The sequence below is a fragment of the Aegilops tauschii genome, chromosome 1 (genome assembly GCF_002575655.3).
Source record: "Aegilops tauschii subsp. strangulata cultivar AL8/78 chromosome 1, Aet v6.0, whole genome shotgun sequence".
NCBI lineage: Eukaryota > Viridiplantae > Streptophyta > Magnoliopsida > Poales > Poaceae > Aegilops > Aegilops tauschii.
Window position 1 is genome coordinate 86,309,657 of NC_053035.3, and position 19,817 is coordinate 86,329,473.

A 19,817-nucleotide genomic window follows, 5' to 3' on the forward strand; every position below is an offset into this window, starting at 1 on the left:
ACTTCATTCCCTCCAAATTTACAAACCAACGGTACATTTTATCACTCGTCATACCCAAAAAGGAAAAAGAAAGAAAGAAAAGAAAACACATACAACGGGCCCAAACGCAAGCGCCCATTCCACCCTAACCCCGAAAGGCTAAAACCCTAGACAAAAGCTCAGCGGCGCAGCACAGCCCAGCCGCCGCGCACCACGCTCTTCCCCCCTCCCCCTCCCTCTCCCCCACCCTCCTCCGACCACCTTCTCCCGAAACGCGCGGAGATGCTCTCCGCTGCCTTCGCTGTCCACCCCGCCGCCGTCGCGCCGCGGCTGCATTCGGTCCGCCAGCGCCAGCAATTCTGCGCTCCAATCGGCACGGCGACGCCAAGGCGGCGGTTGCCAGTGGCGATGCTTTCGGTCACTAACGCCGTCGCCACCCAGAGCCGCGAGAGCGCCCCCGCAGCGCCTCGCAAGCTCTCTTTCCCGATACTGGTACGATTGCGGATTTGAGATTTAAGCCGTGTTTCATCACTGTTCAGTTTTATTGTTATTTAGGTTCATGTGGCACTGTATATTTGGATATCTTTTGTTGCTTCAGTTTTAAATCAATATGCGTTGGTGGTTGCAGGACTGTTTCAGTTTGGTATACTTATTTAGTGAATCCACAAAATAAAAATAAAAATGATTGTTTAGCATATGGGTATGGCGATATACGAACCTGACTAACGTGAGCCTCACGGTTTAGGCATACAGCACCATACATTTTGACGCGATGTTGGCAATGAGCTGACATGGACTAATTGTGAACCATACCGTTCATTTATTCCTGTGCAGAGTGACATTGCAAACACTTTTAGCGCTCCGATGGAGAAGGATAGGATCTGCCCGCTTGAAATCTTGAATTCATCAAGAACTTTGTTCTTTTAAAATTATTAAACTTGCGTCTATTGATTGCTATGTATGTTGGACTTGTGATTGTTTGCTTATGTGACACCGCACCTGTTATATTCTAGTATTTTGAAACGGGCATGATCACCGTTGTATTCATTCTGCAACAGTCGCTTTAGCAAATTTAACCGAGGTTATATAGGTGTGGTCGGAGTGCCATAGGTACTCCAGGATAACAACACTGAGTTGATACCTGATATTCAGTTAGTGGTACAGTTATTGAAAGCAGAAGAGACCAGTGTTTTTGCTGCAAAAAAAAGGAAAACCAGAATCAAGGCTTGGTGGGCTCCAGTTATACAATTGGACTTCCATTTTGAGCCAGTGAAAGTGTAGTCTCTCTGCCAGGTCTCTCGTGGAACTATTGAAAGGCAAGCTCGATAAAGCTGGTCAGCTCCTGCCTTCTTAGATATTACTCCCTCCGTCCCATAATGTAAGGCGTTTATTGACTCTATTGTAGTGTCAAAAAACGTCTTACATTATGGGACGGAGGGAGTACTTTGCAAACAAGAGCCTGAAGAACTATTCATACATGGAACATGTCTTTAGGGGCTAGCCACTTCACTGAAGTTGTCTGCTATGTACTACCTTCATTCCAAATTGGTTGAAGTTCTAGTTTGTCCTAAGTCAACATTTTTTAAGTTTGACCAAGTTTATAGAAAACTACATTAACACTTACAACACCAAAATAATTTCATTAGATTAGCCATGAACTATTTTCGTACTATATATATATGATTTTGTAAATGTCAGCATATTTTTCCATATAGTTGTTCAAACTTAAAAAGTTTGACTTAAGACAAAGCTAGAACTTAAGGCCTCCTTTGGTTTAGATGAATTTTGTAGGAAAAATCCCTTTGGAGCCCTTTGGTTTGTAGGAATGGATTCCTATTCCTATGTAGGATAGGAACAAATCCTTCACATTTCAAAGGAATAAAAAAAACATTAGCCTAGACCCATTGAAAAAGTTCCTCTCCTATGAATCAAGTGACATCTCTTTCCCTATAGGAGTTGAGATACATGTCATCTCATTTCCTATTTTTTTCCTATTCCTATCCTATGAACCAAAGGAGGCCTAAAGTAATTAGGAACGGAGGAAGTATAGTATAGAAATAACATCCCATTAACTAATTTCATAGTATAGCTCTATGTAAAGATGTGGACAAGTGAAACCACGAAACAGAAGCATGACCTGGTCGACGTTCAATTACTATGGTCAATGGATTGCATTAAGATCTTGTGGTTGCTGTTTTAACTTTTGTTGTTGCTTTCAACTTTTCATATTCAATATCCTAAATTATGTCTGCTTACCGAAATTCTCTTCCTTGATTAGAATCTTCTCTACTGACTCTAAGCTCTGCCATTATTGAGTTTATCCATTCATCATATCCCAATTACTTCCAGCATTTCAGTAAAGCAAAGTTGAATTGCTAATACGATCCACATGGCAGCAGAAAGCATATATTATATTTGACCCAGTGCACTTATATTTATAGGTGAACAGTTGCACCGGGAAAATGGGGAAGTCTGTTGCTGAAGCAGCTGTGTCTGCTGGTCTTCAGTTAGTTCCGGTGTCATTCAGTGCAATAGAGGTTCCTGATGGAAAGCTCAACATCTGTGACAGAGATATTCATATTCATGATCCATCTGAAAGTGAACGTATTCTCCGTTCCATTGCTAAGGACTACCCAGATATGATAGTTGTTGACTACACTGTGCCTGATGCTGTTAATGGTAAGCATATTAGTAATTTGTACTGGGCAACTGAGTGTTTTTTTCCTTTAGATACAAATATAACACTGTAAACAATAGTTTATATTCCACTCGTACTATTGTGAATTCATATACCTAATCCCTTGTGATATCTAAACGGTGTCTATTTACGAGCAGTGATGGTCAAAGTTGCCTATTACCATGCCCATATCTAAAAAACCGTCTATTACGAACTGAGGGATTATTTATTCATGGTTAGGCAAGCAATTTGTCTGCAATTCTGCCCATTGCTTGGATGTTCTTTGTTTGTACATTATTTGCTCCATGTTTTTGCTGCTATTGATCATGACTTGGCTTGCAGCCAATGCTGAACTTTACTGCAAACTTGGCTTGCCATTTGTAATGGGCACAACTGGTGGAAATAGGCAACTGTTGAACAAAACTGTGCAGGATGCGAATGTTTATGCTGTGATATCTCCACAGATGGGGAAGCAGGTATAATTATTTTCATCACCTGGTCAATGCATTGATCGTTCCCTTATTGACACTGTAACTTCTTATTAGGTTGTTGCTTTCCTTGCTGCCATGGAAATCATGGCAGAGAAATTCCCTGGTGCATTTGCAGGTTACAAACTAGAGGTATCCATTAATCTTACAATAAAAAATCATGATTTCGTTCTGTATTCTCTGTTTTAACAAATTTTTGGTGTCGTCCTTGATTGCCATGGGTTGTGTTCATTATGGGCTCAGTACTTGTCATGATATGCAGAGTTTTCCTTTTAACTTAAAGTTAGTTACATTTAAGGAGTCGTGAGATGGTGCAGAGATGTTAACTTGACGTAGCAACTAGTAAAATATCTACAAGCCAATGTGGTGGAATATATATGAAAAGCTATTCTAAGAAGACAGCAGCTGATCAGCTGACATGCCACAGTAATAAGGAGGGAAATTAGCTACTGGATTGTCACTGGAAATTCGGACCTAGGAGCAGGGGTATCTTTTATTAATTGGAAACAGTTTATATCCAGTATGTTAACAAATTTATCTGCTGACGCATGGTAAATATGTCGACATTGTAAGTTGAAACACCTTGGGTATGTATACCTAGTATCTATCCGTTCTTGCTTCATCTAAAAGGGTTATTAACATTGATGGGGCAGGATTGCAAACCTGCGAGATGCAAATGCACATAGACACAACTTCAGAACTGTTCTTCAAATTTTTATTAGATTTTGAACCACTTATCTATATTATTTATATGCACGAGTTTTGAAAGACTTGTGGGTTCTGTGATAGGTTCTCTTGTGTTTAAAACTCTGATGCAAGTTGAACTGTGTCGGGGAAAACGACACCTACGGGACCACGCGGATCCCTTCTACGGTTTGGCAGGGAAGAGGGGTAGAGCAAAGAGCGGATCTAATAATCATCACGATGGATTTTTACCCCGGTTCGGGCCGCTCGGAAGCGTAAAACCCTGGTCCTGCTTGAGTGTATATTCTGTGTTCTTGAGTTTCGGCTAGCTGCTATGCATGCAAGCTGGGCCGAGAGGTTCAAAAGTCCGAATCCTTCTCCAGTACGCCTTGGGCCTCCTTTTATATGTCTAAGGGGTCGCCACAGCGGCATACAAGAGGTGGAAAGTAGCTACAGTGCATATGCTTATCACTGACATCTTAGGACAAACGCATTAAATGCGCTTGTTACGTGTCCTCTAGCTTTATCGGGGACGGAAATAGAGCCCGTCCCGTCCGTCGCTGCCTCTCCCCGTCTTGACACGCATCCAGGCCGACGAGGCATGCAATGCCAGGTTGGCTGGCTAGTTGCTGTGCTGAACGGTGGCTGGATCTTCACGAAGATCTGCATGCCACCACGCAGGTGCTTGCCAGGTTGGCAGGCCAGTTGCCGCGCTGGAGTGATGGCGGGGTGGCGGAGCCTTGTACTCCCCCTTCCCCCCGGCAAGGACCTTGCCGGGGGCTTAGCAATTCATCCCGGCAAGGATCTTGCCGGGGGCTTCGTGAGCCATCCTGGCAAGGATCTTGCTGGGGCCTCAGCTTCTGGTCTTCACAAAGATCTGCATGCCACCACGCATGCGCCTCTGGGTCTTGGCTGCCTCTCTAGTGATCTTGTTTTTATCCTTGATCGCCCTCTTCAGGCCTTGCCACAGGTGTGGCTACGACTGCCTGTGCACAAGTATGGGGTGCTAAAGTTGCAGACTTTAGTACATCGACAGGAGCCCCCGGGCCTGGGCCACACACGGGTGCGGGGCGGTGTTGGGCTAGGCCCAAACAGGGCACGGGCACGCGTGGCAGCGATCGATTGCTGTAATCTTCTCGTCTTTCGTGCTTGCAGCGGCCCGTCAATGGCCTTTATTCACGGGATGGTAATCGCCGTTCCACGCCTCCCACTACGCCAGCCTTTTTCGCCACGTACGCCGCATGCATGGCGCGGGGTAGGTGGCGGACGCGCGGGATATGGAAAGGCGTGCCATGGCAGATACCCATGCGCCTTTAATTGGTGCGGGGAGGGCGGTCGACGACTCCGCTCGTTGCCAATGGCCTTAATGAGCCGGACTCGAAAGGGCCCTTCAGAGAAGGTATAGAGCCAGCCCCCAGCCCTTCCTGCTTGGCTATAAAAGGGGCATCGGGAGGAGAAGGAGGGGCATCCCTTTGCGTCTTCTTTTCTTCTCCGTTCTTCATCCACCGTCATGCCGAGAGGGCGTGGTCGCGGCCGCCCTCCTGCGGAGGCGACTAGATCTTCCTCTCGCCAGAGGGCCGTGGCGGTTAAGGAAGAGCCAAGCGCTCAAGGCGGAGGTGCCGGACGGGGTTGTAGTCGGCGAGAAGTGGACGTGGAAGTGGAGCACCTGCGGTGCCGCCGTCCCCTCCTGCTCCGTCAAGTGGCCATGTCGGGGACACGGCGCTGGAGTTTATCTCGCAGCTACGCGAACCGCCGCGCAGCCGTCTCCGCCTTCCCGAGCCGTTCGCGAGGGTGCTGGAGGTCGACTAGCCGCCGAGTTTGAGGCTTCATATGAGGGGTTGTTGCAATGGCGACATGTGGGTGAACGTAGAGTTCCCTGCCCCTCACGTAATGCTTCTTCGTCGCGGTTGGAAAACCTTCGCACGCGCCCACTGCCTGATGAAGGGGCACATCCTCCGCTTGAAATTAGTGGAGGCTGACTTGCTCTCCGTCAAGGTTTTTGGGCGCTCGGGAATCCGGTTAGGGTGCTGCGCGGAGAGCTCTACCGACGACGAAAGCTCCTCCTCGAGGACGAGGAGGAGACCGATGGGGAGGACGAGGGGGACGGGTTCGACTAGACGTCGGGCGCACCGTCACCAGGCGACACCGGCAACACCATCATCTGCACCTGGTCTTCTCCCCGGCAGAGCGATTTGCCGGGGGGCAGTTCTTGGCGGTGGCTTCTCAAGCCAGCTCCTTGAACTTCTCGGGGCCGCTGCTCCTGCTGGCGCTGGAAGGCCGGAGAAGACAAAGAAGGCGGGTGGCGGGTCGTCAAGTCGTAGTACGATGGCATCGACGCCTTCGTCTCGTATTGCCGGCCCGCTGCCTCATCTTTCGGCTCCTCCCCCTGCACCATCATCACCAGCCCTCTTCTGGATGGCCGCCGGGATGTTCTCTTGGTGTCTTCTGCCGCGCGCACCTCGCCTAGGTACCCTTTTTGCCCTCCCGCCATCTTGATCCGCCTTCTGAGGAGGACAAGAAAGGGATTATGGGCATCTTATCTTTTTTTAGATCTTAAGCCTGCGGGCACTTGTTGAATTTAGACTTTGTAACTCCTTGCTCATGCTTACATTCCGTATGAATTGTACTCGTTAATCAACGTATTAATAAGAAAAGGGTGTTTGCCGGGTTCTTTTGTGCGTGAGCGAGGCCCACTCCAAGGAACGAGTCCTTGTTATCTAGGTAAACAACGTCACCCGGCAACGGCCCACACCAAGGAACGAGTCCTTGTTATCTAGGTAAACAACGTCACCCGGCAAGAGACCTTGCCGTCCTCCCGCTCCATAGCACGACTACGCTCACTCCCTTGGCGGAGGTAGGGGCCAAGTAGGATTAGGCCCTTCGTCCATCCTCCTTCCACCGCAACTACAACCAAATTCCAGCCCAAAAGGGATTTTGGGCATAGGCAGGAGGGAGCACGGTGACATGGGATTGAGCGAAGTTTTGTACATTCAAGTTTCATATGGAAGTACGCAGCGGGGGAAAAAGAGGACTTATCTGAATCTGCTGCCCTTGGCAGCCTTGGCTTGCCGGGATCGGGGTGTCAGTTCGTCTCCTTTCCTCCAAAAAGTTCCGCTGAAGCATCCGTGCAGCCTGCGAATCAAAAAGGACTGGAAGAGACAAAAAGACACACTCGACCTCTATGCTAGGGGTTAGTTGCCGCTAAGCACTAGCAACCCCACCAGAGAGAGAAGCTCAACCTAACATGCATGCTAATTCTTAGGGCGCCAGCGCTTTGTTTATTCATTTGCTGCTCAGGGTCTGCGCCTGGCTTTGTACACAGGGTTACATGCCTTGCCGGCAAGGCTTGTACAAAAGGTGGTATGCCGGGAGGCCCAGCAACCGTGCCTTACGGGTAAAACTTACGAAGATGTTCGATGTTCCAGGAGTTGCTCACTGGGATACCATCTTCGGTCTCTAGGCGGACTGTGCCGAGCCTGGTGACTCGTATTACCTGATAAGGGCCTTCCCACTTTGGCGTCAACTTGTTGGAATTCTTGGCCGACTGAACGCGCCGAAGAACAAGGTCGCCTTCCTCAAAGCTTCGAGCGTGAACCTTGCGGCTCTGGTAGCGGCGCAAGGCTTGCTGGTAGCGCGCAGCTCGCACAGCAGCCTGAAGACGATCTTCCTCAAGGAGCGTAGCGTCGTCTTGCCGCAACTGCTCTTACTCAAGCTCATCATAAGCCAGCACTCGAGGTGATCTGTATGTGAGTTATGTGGGGAGAACTGCTTCCGTCCCGTACACGAGGGAGAAGGGCGTCTGGCCGGTGGCTCGATTTGGCATTGTCCTGATTGACCGAAGAACCGTCGGCAACTCGTCAATCCAGCGTCTTCCGCACTTGTGCAGCCTGTCAAAAGTCCTCGTCCTAAGGCCCCGCAACACTTCAGCATTTGCCCTTTCCGCCTGGCCGTTGCTTCGTGGGTGCGCAACAGAAGCAAAACAGATCTTGCTGCCGAGGTCTTGGATGTATTGCATGAAGGTGCGACTTGTGAACTGTGTGCCGTTGTCGGTGATGACTCCGTTTGGCACACCAAAACGACAAACTAGTTCCTTGAAGAACTTGATGGCTGATTGTGCTGTTACCTTTCTCACTGCTTCCACTTCTGGCCACTTTGTGAACTTGTCGATCACAATGTACAAGTACTCAAAGCCCCCGACAGCACGGGGAAAGAGGCCCAGTATGTCGAGCCCCCAGACCGAAAATGGCCAAGAAAGAGGGATTGTCTGAAGAGCTTGGGCTGGTTGATGGGGTTTCTTCAAATGGAACTGGCATGCTTCACACTGGGTTACTAGTGCAGTTGCATCCTGGAGAGCAGTGGGCCAAAAGAAACCCTGCCGGAATGCTTTGCCGGCAAGGGCTGTTGATCCTATGTGAGAGCCATGCCTCCATGTATCTCTGCCAACAGCTCCAGTCCGTCCTCCCGGAGAATGCACTTCAATTTCACGCCGTTCGGTTTTTTCCTGTATAGGACATTGTGCACAAGCTGGTACATGCCAGACCGACGGGCTACTTTCTCCGCTTCTTCCTGTTCCTCAGGGAGTTCCCCTGTTTGGAGGAACTGAACAGTGTGCTGCGCCCATGCCGGAGCCTGAGGCTTGACGACAAGGACTAGAGGCGTGTCTTCTGCCATGGGAGCAGTTGTCTCCACGGCAAGGACTAGAGGCGTGTCATGGCAAGGACTAGAGCAGTTGTCTCCACGACAAGGACTACAGGCAACTTCCTTGCCGGGGCAGAAGACATGCCATCATGGGAGTTCCCCTGTTTGGAGGAACTGAACGGTGTGTTGCGCCCATGCCGGAGCCTGAGGCTCGACGGCAAGGACTAGAGGCGTGTCTTTTGCCATGGGAGCAGTTGTCTCCACGGCAAGGGCTTGTGGCCCTGCCGGAGCCTGTTACTCCCTGGCAAGCTTGGCATTCCCGGCAACATCCTTGCCGGCGGCTCCTGGGAGCTCGGCGGGAAAGTACTTGCCGGGACCTGATTTCCTTCACTTGTTCTGTCCTACCGACGGTTCAATAGATGGCTGAGTTAATTGGAGCACAAAGGTCCCTGGTTCCACAGGTAACTTGAGGGCAGCACGTTTTGACAGGTCATCAGCAATGCTGTTCTCTGCTCGAGGAACATGCTCTGCTTGTAGACCGTCAAAACGCTCTTCCAATTTCCTCACTTCATCTACATAAGCTTCCATCAACGGGCTCTGATAATCCTTGTTCACTTGCTTCACTACGAGTTGCGAATCCCCACGGACGATCAACTTTGTGATCCCAAGGTCTGCCACGATCCTGAGACCGGCAAGCAGCCCCTCATACTCCGCGGTGTTGTTCGTCGATCTCTCCCGGGGAAAGTGCATGTGGACTATGTACTTGAGGTGCTCTCCGGTGGGCGCGACAAGCAGCACACCGGCACCGGCGCCTTGTAGCAAGAAAGCCTCATCAAAGTACATAATCCAATTGCGGCTTGTCTCCTTGACGGGGAGAGCGGTCTCTTGAATTTCTTCGTCAGGCGTTGAGGTCCATTCTGCGATGAACTCTGCTAAGACCCTGCTCTGGATTGTCGAAGTGCTTTCAAACATGAGACCAAAGCTTGACAGTTCTAACGCCCATTCCACAATCCTTTCGGTTGCATCGGGGTTGTGCAAGATCCGTTGCAACGGGAAGCGAGTTTTGACGGTGATGTCATGTGCTTGAAAATAATGACGCAGGTTCCTTGAGGCCATAAGGAGGCCAAAGAGCAACTTCTGCACACCAGAGTATCTTGATCTAGCCCCCTGCAAGAGGAAGCTGACAAAGTAAACTGGGTGCTGCATCATCTTCTTCCTCTGTATTACTTCGTTTACTTGTGCAGATCCTGCCTTGCCGGCGCCAGACTCTGCCGGGGGTACCGCCTTGCCGGCACCAGACCTTGCGGGGGGGGGGGGGGGGGGGCTCTGGCTCGTCGCCCTACAGTCCTGCTATTGCTACCGCCTCTTCATCAACTTCCCTCTGCACCACTAGCGCAACACTGACCACTTGATTCGTTGCTGCTAGATATAGCAACAATGGCTCTTGCGGTTTAGGCGCACCTAGTATTGGCGTAGAGGAGACTCTTCAAATCCTGCAACGCTACCTCGGTCTCTGGGGTCCATTTCATTGGCCCTGCCTTTTTCAAAATCTTGAAAAAGGGGAAGACGCGCTCAGCAGATTTGGAGATGAACCTACTCAAAGCAGCAACGCAGCCAGCAAGCTGACACACATCTTTGACTCGTCTTGGTGCTTCAATCTGCTCAATTGCCTTGATCTTGTCAGGGTTTGCCTCGATCCCTCGCTGAGACACAAAGAATCCGAGGAGTTTGCCGGAGGGGACACCGAACACACATTTCTCAGGTTTGAGCTTGAGGTTGATCTTGCGTAAATTTGCAAATGTTTCCTCCAAATCTTGCACTAGTGTTACCCTGTCCTTGGTTTCGACCACTATGTCATCCATGTAAGCTTCCATATTTCTATGGAGCTGGGGCTCAAAACCAATCTGAACTGCTCTTGCAAATGTCGAACCAGCATTTTTCAACCCGAAAGGCATTCGTATAAAACAATACGTACCACATGGGGTGATAAAGGCGGTCTTCTCTTCGTCATAAAGATTTAGTGGTATCCTGAATAGGCATCAAGGAACGACAGCAGGTCGCACCCGGCAGTGGAGTCCACGATCTGGTCAATGCGCGGTAAAGGGAAGGGATCCTTTGGGCAGGCTTTATTGATATTTGTATAATCAATGCACAACCTTCATTTCCCATTTGCCTTGCGTATCACTACTGGATTGGCCAACCATGTCGGGTGGAGCACTCCTCTGACCAAGCCTGCCGCTTCCAACTTCCTAATCTCCTCGATGATGAACTCTCGCCGCTCCAAAGCTTGCTTTCTGACCTTCTGCTTGACGGGCCGCGCATGAGGACAGACAGCAAGGTGGTGCTCAATCACCTCCCTGGGGACGCCGGGGATGTCAGATGCGTGCCATGCAAACACATCGACATTCGCCCGCAGGAAGGCGACGAGCGCGCTTTCCTATTTGCCGTCGAGGGTGGAGCTTATAGTGAAAGCTCCGTCCGTGCCGTCCTCCTTGACGGGCACCTTCTTGATCTCTGGTGGTGCAGCCCTAGATTTCTTGCTCTTGCCGGTGGAGCTCTCTGGCACGTCCTCAACGGGAACGCAGCACTCCGAGGAGGCGCGTTTGCCGGAGTGGGCGCAAGAGGCTTGGCCGGGGCCAGAAGCCTTGCCGGCGACTGAGGTCTTGCCGGTCTTCTTCCCCTCGGGGGCTCCAGTGGCCGGAGCAAGTGCCTTGTCGGCATGTGCTACCACCGCCTCCCGATAGAGCTGGTCGGCACAGATGAGCACATCCTTCTTGTCGGAGCCGACAGTGATGATGCTCATCGGGCCAGGCATCTTTAGCGTGTTGTAGGCGTAGTGTGACGCTGCCTTGGCCAGTGCTGGAAGGCCAAGGATCCCGTTATACAGCAACGGGATCTTGGCTACATAAAAAACGATCTTCTCTGTCCTGTAGTTCAACTCGCCACCAAATGTTACTGGTAGTGTGACCTTACCCTTGGGCTGGCTTCTCCCTGGGTTGACCCCTTGAAACGTGCCCTTCTCTTCGAGGTCTCCATCAGGGATTTGTAACCTCTTGATCACCTTGGGTGAGATTAAGTTCAGACCGGCCCCACCGTCAACTAACATTTTCGTCACCTTGAGGTTGCGAATTGTTGGCGAAACCAACAATGGCAAGCACCCGACCGCTGTTGTGCGATCAGGATGATCCTCGGCGTCGAAGATGATATGCGTGCTGGACCATTTCAGTGGCTTCTGGGCATCGATCGATGGCTCTGTCGCATTGATCTCGCGCGCCCACTGTTTAAGTTGGTGGTGAGAAGAATGCAACGAGGCGACACCATCGATGCACATGGCTTCTGTGGCCTTTTGAAATTCTTGGTCACAGGACTCGTCGTCCTCTTCACGGTCATCATCTCCCTCTTTCTTGTCGCGGCCTCAAGCAAGCCTCTCTTGTTGCTTTTCCTTGCCGCGGCGCCCCCCTCTGCCACCGCGCTTCTTGCCGGACCCTTCAGCACCATCCTGGCCCTTCTCCTTGTCCCGTTTTTCATACTCGGCTTTCTGCCTCTCCACAAGCTGCTCAACTTGCCGGCAGTTTTGGAGGTCGTGGCCCTTGGTGCGATGGATCTTGCAATATTGCTTGTCGGAGCCCTCCGGCTTGTCGGCAGCCGCCAAGCTCTGGCAGGTGGCGCATCCGGCAACTTCCTTGCCGGGGTTGTCCGCCTTGGCCTTCTTGGCGGCGCCGGGGTTGTCGGATTCCTCGACGGCAAGTACGGTCTTGCCCATGCGCTTCCTATTGCGCCGTCGGCCCTTCTTTGCCGGGGCGACGGCGTCTTCGTCTCCAGAATCGCTTCTCGTGCCGGCATCTTCGCTGGGGTACTTTTTTCCTTCTTCAGCCCGAGCACATCTATCGGCCAAAACATAAAGTTCGGCAACATCCCTAACCTTGTTCATGGCCAACTCTTCACGCATCTTGCGGTTGCGCATGTTCTGATGAAACGCGCTGATGACAGCGGCAGGACGAACGTCTGGGATGTTGTACTGCACACGGCTGAATCTCTGTATGTACTTGCGCAAGGATTCGCCATCCTTCTGGGGGATGAGATGCAAATCACTCGCCTGGCCAGGAGCTTGATGGCCTCCGGTAAAGGCGCCAACAAACTCGTGGCACAGGTCCGACCAAGAGATGGAATCTACTGGCAGGTGCATCAACCACGACCTGACGTTGGGCTTGAGCACCAACTGGAAGTAGTTGGTGAGTACCTTGCCGTCCCGAGCCCCGGCAGCTTGCATCGCAATGGTGTAAATGCTCAGGGACTCGGACGGACGAGTCTTGCCGTCGTACTTCTTCGGGACTCTGGTTTGAACATGCGGGTAGTGGGCCACTGGAACTGCCGCAGCTCACGGGTAAAAGCTGGACAACCTACCTCGTAAGGCAGGTCACCAGAATCCCCCGGCGCAGGCCTGTATGCAGCGGGCCCTGCACGCCTATCAGATTGATGGCGTGCTTCCTGTCGCCGCTCGATGGTAGTTCGAGCGTCCTCTTCAACCCGCTCCTGAAGAACCTGACGTTGGTCGCGACGAGCTCGTGGATCGGACGAAGCCGTGGATCCATCATCACGGGCATCGACCTGCCGAGCTGACAATCGTTGCTGTCGTGGCGGAGGGGAGTGCACCGTGGTTGCGGCGCCTCCGGCCCTCCCGTCGTCGGCACGCGCCGGCTCGGTGGACCGACGCCGCGATGGGCCTGCCTCCTGGCATTGATCTTTATTGGCGTAGCCAATGAGGCTCTGGACAGCAGCCCTCCACTCTTCTTGCTTCTCCGCAGCAGGAGGGAAGTCGAGGAGTAGCTGCACTCGCGCTAATGCTTCTGTTGGCGTAGGTGGCAGCGACAAACGCGAGGAACGGGAGGTGCTCGGACTTCTAACCATGTTAGAAGGAGCGCTGTCACGGTTCCGCGGCTGTGCGCCGCCTTGACCAGCATCTTGGCGTGCATGTCGGCCCTGCGCATCTCGAGAATGATGCAGAGGGCTCTTCCCGCGGCGGCGCCCGGGGTCACCAACGTCACGGCGCTGCTCGTCGCGCATGGCCTGGGAGGACCGCGGCGCCGGCGGGGGTGTTTTGGAGGTTGCCGCGCCTCCCGTAGGCAGCACGGCCCCGCCCTTGGACCCCGTGGCGCTGCGGCTCGTCGTCTTGGGCGCGAACGATGCCGCTCGTCTGGCTTCGGTTGCCGGAGTGCCGTGGATGGTCGTGATCCGCACCTCTGCCACCATCCGCGACTACCCCGTCGCCGGTCCGCGCTGGCACGGGCGGTTCGGCTCCAGAGGAACCGACCGCCGTGATCCCCTTCTTCTTGGGAGCCATAGTGATCAAGGAAACGGCGCGCTAACCGCTAGATCGGGTTTGCAGAACTCTTCTCCCCCTACCTGGCGCGCCAAGATGTCGGGGAAAACGACACCTACGGGACCACGCGGATCCCTTCTACGGTTTGGCAGGGAAGAGGGGTAGAGCAAAGAGCGGATCTAATGATCAACACGACGGATTTTTACCCAGGTTCAGGCCGCTCGGAAGCATAAAACCCTAGTCCTGCTTGAGTGTATATTCTGTGTTCTTGAGCTTCGGCTAGCTGCTATGCATGCAAGCTGGGCCGAGAGGTTCAAAAGTCCGAATCCTTCTCCAGTAAGCCTTGGGCCCAAGGGGTCGCCACAACGGCATACAGGAGGTGGGAAGTAGCTACAGTGCGTATGCTTATCACTGACATCTTGGGACAAACCAGGGGCGGAGCCAGGAATTGGACATAGGGGGGGGGGGGGGGGGGGGAGACGAGTCGAAAACTGAAATTTTCGCAGCCCACAAAGCGTTGTGATTTGTAAATAAACCTCCTTTTTGTTAACCATCGTAAATAGCCTTCTGTAACAATTATCTATATGTACAAAATCTAATACTTAGCTTGTAAAATATTGCCCAGAAGATAATACCATACAACTAAGAAATTTAATTATGTACAGAATGATGGCAATTAGTAGCAATATTTTCTAAAAGGTTCAAAGAAACGTCTAATTAGTAGAGTGATCTGTTATCTTATTTGCTAGAATAGTTAGCTGCTATGTCGTAATCCATAAGAAGTACTAGCAGTAGGGAGAGTGTATGTTGGTGTACCTTTGAAACCGAATCCTAGACCACGCGCAAATACTTTGATTGACTTAATGACGAGGCCCCATATCTGAATCAACAGAGTGACTAACACCGTCGAAGGAAAGCAACCTGCGTCCATATAGTGATCTGAGTAGTTTGCTAGCTGCCGGCGGCCGGTAAACTGGGCAGCGCTCTGCGGTTGGAAGCGAGGCGGCGGGAGCAGCAAGCCACGAGCAGCGGCACGAACCCTAGATGACAACCGATGGTCCTCCCAAATTACTGAAAGAGCAAACGTGCATGTAGGCTTCCAGCCTTTCACAACCGATGGTCAAAGTGGGCTGGGCTTCGGTTTGTCTACTACACGGATTAGTATCAATTATGGGTTGACTTACTAATTAAGTTGCCATTAGCTCCGGCCAATTAGCAGATGTATTAGCATATAATACTACTAGTACGCCGCGTGAAACATTGAGGGGGGCCGATACGCGTGTGAGAGAAGCAAAATCAATCTCTCCCTCCGTCGTCTTCCCTACCCTAGCCGCCGCCACGCCAGGCGACTAGGGAGGCGATTTTCTTCCTCCGATCTCAGCCGGCCAGGGCGTTGGCCCCCTCTCCCTCCAACTGCTCCGGCGGCAGGAGGGAGGGGGGGGGACCCCGTTCCTCCGCTCTGTAGTTAGGTTTTGGATTTGTAGGTCGTGGTGCGCCGTTGGGGTGGTGGGAGCGCGCGCCCGGCCGAATAAATTTGCCTCAGCTTCACTCCCACACCGGCGGTGCCCTTCATGGCGGCGTCTCGGAGTTGATGGCATCGTGTGTTTGCCAATCCTTCAGATCGGCTGTGTTAGGGTTCATGGATGGTGTCGGCGAGGCGGCGGCGGCGACTCCATCAGGTGTGTCTCTCCTTCTGCTCTGTCCTCGTTGCTGTGGTGTTGTCTCCGACGTCATGGTGGAGCAGGGAGGTTTTGTCATCCAGGAGTACGCGCAGACGGTTGTCTGCGCAAGTGACAGCTGGAAGATGGTGCATCCCGTGCTGGGTTTGTGGTTGGTGGCTGACATTTCTGGTTTCCTCCTTCGACGTCGTTGTCGTGCGGGGGTGTCAGATCTAGAGTTCGATGGCGTGTCTGCGGACATGTTGCCCCGGTCTGATTCTTGGCAATGGTTTTGCTTCTGGCAAACTACTTTCGAGGTCCGTAAAGCTGCTGATCAGCGATGGAGCCGCGTCGAGCTCGGGTGAAGAGGTGATCTGTTTTCTTTCCCTTTGGTGGCCGCTTCGGTGGTGTCGGAGGAGAGGAATAGGCGCTGGTATTTTGCATATGATTATCCTATCTTTTCAGTCTTGTAAAGTCAGTGCTTACATGCCTTGTAATCGGATCTTTATTTTATATAAATGAGACACGTATTACCATGCAAAAAAAAAATTGAGGGGGGCCGATCGTTGTGGAGGGGGGGGGGGGGGGTCTAGCCCCTGCTCGCCCCCCTGTCTCCGCCCCTGGGACAAACGCATCAAATGCGCTCGTTACGTGTCCTCTAGCTTTATCGGCGACGAAAATAGAGCCCATCCCGTCCGTCGCCGCCTCTCCCCGTCTTGACACGCATCCAGGCCGACGAGGCATGCAATGCCAGGCTGGCTGGCTAGTTGCTGTGCTGGAACGGTGGCTGGACCTTCATGAAGATCTGCATGCCACCACGCAGGTGCTTGCCAGGTTGGCATGCCAGTTGCCGCGCTGGAGTGGTGGCGGAGCCTTGCAATTCATCCCGGCAAGGATCTTGCCGGGGCCTCAGCTTCTGGTCTTCACAAAGATCTGCATGCCACCACGCATGCGCCCCTGGGTCTTGGCTGCCTCTCTAGTGATCTTGTTTTTATCCTTAATCGCCCTCTTCAGGCCTTGCCGCAGGTGTGGCTACGACTGCCCGTGCACAAGTATGGGGTGCTAAAGGCCCAGACTTTAGTACACCGACAAACTGAACATGTGAGCATGCAGGACTAATGCCACTGCCCACCATCACATCCCAGACACATACATCGCAACTATTCTTCTCTGCTGGGAATAAATTAATGGACATCACACAGCTTTGCTATCGTTTATTTAAATGACCAAAGTGCTCTGTCAGTTATGCTGTTTATACTTTTTTATTATGCTTCCATCGCCTCTACATATGTTCTTAATGTCATTCACATAGATTTTACCAGCTTGTATGAATAAAGATATCCAATCCAATCGTTTGTTCCAAAAGTGGCACAAATCATTACTCTTGTGAATATGTGATTCGATGATGTCGGTCCGTTCATCATTGGACAATCACCTGTTGGATTTGGCACAAAAAGTTGGAATGAGAACTAATACTTGTCTGTGGTCCAATTTGGCACAAGCAACTCTTATAAAGATGTGAATAGGTGATGGCGGCCCAATTCATCTTTGGACCATCATTGGATTTGGCACAAAGAGTTGGGATGAGAACTAATAATTATCTGTTGTCTGATCTGGCCAACTAATAGCATAATGTTCTTAAACATGCACGTTATTTATTTTTACTCCGTAGCGACGCAGGGTGTTGTGCTAATATATAATAACATACTTATATGAATTAGAGAATATGATACTTTTCATTTAGTCCAAATGTCCTGTGTGGTGGTTTAATATTGTTCAGCCAGCAAGTATAACTCAGATGATTAGAGATTTTCTTATTTGCCTCCATATATGAATACTGCTGTTCTTTCTTCTGAATGCCTAATTACATCATTTTTTGTTTCGTATCAGTGCTGACACCAATGACCCTTTTTTAAATATCAAACTAACACATTTCCATAGGTAATGGAGTCTCATCAAGCGACAAAATTGGACGTTTCTGGCACTGCCAAAGCTGTAATCTCTTGCTTTCAGAAGTTGGGTGTCTCATTCGACTTAAACGAGGTACCATCAAGAACTTAAGAGAACTTTTCAATTCAGCAAACCATCACCCTGCACTCGTTTTCAAGAAATCTTATCTCTGACTTTATTGATTTATGATTAGTTTTGAAGGGTTGCCATTTATGATCTATAAAATAGTTAAGATTTATGTATGCATCTCAAGTGCCATTTCAAGAGTCATCTGCTTGGACATTTTGATCTAATTTACCAGTTACCTGTCCCAGTGTCCCAGTTGGAACTTTACACACCACGTAATGCAAATTTCAGTCATAGATTATCATATTGAACAACAACCTGTTAACCTCCTAAGGAGTTTGGTGCTTTATTTAGACTTCATGTCACATTAAGTTCCAATTTGCCTGAAAGTATCTTAGTTTGATTTAAGCCATGTCACATTGAGTTCCAATTGGCAAACCTGAAAGTATCTTAGTTTGATTTGGATTTAGTTCAGTATATGAATTGTACTCCCTCTGTCCCAGAATATTAAGAACGTTTTTGACACTATGCTAGTGTTAAAAACGTCCTTATATTTTGGGACGGAGGTAGTTTTTGTCCAGTAGTCTTGAATGCGGTTGTTCATAAGCATACTTGGGTCTTTTGTTTCTAACGCAGCACAGCCATCTGAGCTTATGTGGAGAAAGGTATGCTGTTTTGTATGGTTTTCTCACACTGGTTTGATGTTGTTGGTGTAGGTAAACTTGGTTAGGGACCCCGAAGAGCAGCTTGCCATTGTTGGTGTCCCAGAAGAACATCTTGGAGGGCATGCATTTCACAATTACCATCTCACTTCGCCTGATGAAACGTGAGTTCTCTTTCAGAAGATGCGATTATGTTTTGACTTTGGGGACCTTGTCTAGTTCGATGAACTGAGGTAATTACTATTATGTACGGAAGTACATGGACCCACGCTGGCAGCTCCCAGTCATGGGATAAGATCCCCATTCTCTCGGTTAGGTAGTTTATCCTTTAAATTGGTAATATCTCTTTATCTCGGGCCTTGAGCAAATTAGAGTATGCTTTCCTGGGTTGTTTAGCCCTCTATAGGAAGATGACCCCTTGTGATGAAAAGCAAGCAAGAATTGGAAGAATAGTTTTTCTGTCTTGCCTTCAGGGGCTGAGAGCCCTTCCCCTACCTCCCTACAACCCTACCTAGTACACAGCAGCTTTGGTCTTCCGGTACATAACAATTGTCCCTGTTATTAATGCAGAGTGTCATTTGAGTTCCAGCACAATGTGTGTGGCCGTTCAATATACGCAGAGGGAACTGTTGATGCCGCCATGTTTCTCCACACAAAGGTCAGGATCGTTAATATGTGATTGCTTGAAATTTTTCTCCCTAGCGCTTTCTCGAGTCAGCTTGATGTTGACTGCTGCTTTGCTACTGCAGATACGATCTGGGGCGGACAAGAAATTATATGATATGATCGATGTCCTGAGAGAAGGCAACATGAGATGAGCAGGGGCATTTGTAGGGTTAGGAGGAGAGCTTATGCAGCAAAATTAGGTCACTGTCCGGATGCAGCATCTTTGCGTTGTAATTGGATCTTAGATTTGTTTTACTAGTTATATTAACTCTTATTTACTTCTCGGCGAAAAAAGGAGTCATTTGGACGAGATAAGGATGTTAACTTGGACTTGGGCCTCTGTTTGAGGCCAGAGTTAGCTGTTGTTGTGGCATGAATGATGGAAGGCAAATGCAGTACGAATAATATATTGTGGAAGTTGAAATAGTTTGCTAATTATGGGTTGCGTGACATCGATGTGCAATTTTTTTTGAACGGGGCTTAACCCCTTTCCATTAAAGAATAACGGAAATAATGGTGATTCAAAAGTTGAGGAGACGGGGAAAGAACGAAATCACTAGTTGAGGCGCGCTTCCCGTAAAGGTTAGTCAGGAAGCGCTCTGTGTGCGACAAGTGTCCTGAGACTTTCGGGGTGCGACACTTTCAAGCGGAGGGGCACTCCCATGATTTTTGGTTTTTGGTTTTTTCTTTTTTCACTTTAGTCCTTGAATATTTAGTGTTTTGTAATATAGTTTTGATATGTTTTTGAGATTTGTTTCTCGCCCGTTGTTGCTGCCTGGCTTTTTTGCTCTGTTTCCTTTTTTGCTTTCGTTGTCGTCCTCGCCGCCGCCGCTGTTATTGCCTGCTTACAGCGGTCCTTCTTTGCCGCCCACGGCTGCTTCGCCATTCGCGCCATCTTCGTTGCCTACTGCCTACCTACTGGCCGCCTTCATTGGTTCCTTTCTGACTTGTTTTCCTTTAATTTCATCATATTTCCGGGCAATGGAGATTTATGGGGTGAGTATGGGTGGGGGCTTCCAACACTATTAA

The 19,817-nt window shown here is 50.2% G+C and overlaps 1 protein-coding gene across 1 annotated transcript; it reads left to right on the forward strand.

The window, feature by feature from the left end:
• The first annotated feature begins 87 nt into the window (after nt 1–87).
• Nucleotides 88–19,223, forward strand: LOC109741219 (probable 4-hydroxy-tetrahydrodipicolinate reductase 1, chloroplastic). The gene is made up of 8 exons (XM_020300290.4): nt 88–471; nt 2,421–2,658; nt 2,999–3,132; nt 3,202–3,276; nt 17,386–17,487; nt 18,177–18,286; nt 18,693–18,780; nt 18,872–19,223. Exons 1-8 carry the CDS (start codon nt 262–264, stop codon nt 18,938–18,940), a joined length of 1,026 nt encoding a protein of 341 aa, XP_020155879.1. The 5' UTR covers nt 88–261; the 3' UTR covers nt 18,941–19,223.
• Nucleotides 19,224–19,817: the final 594 nt, after the last annotated feature.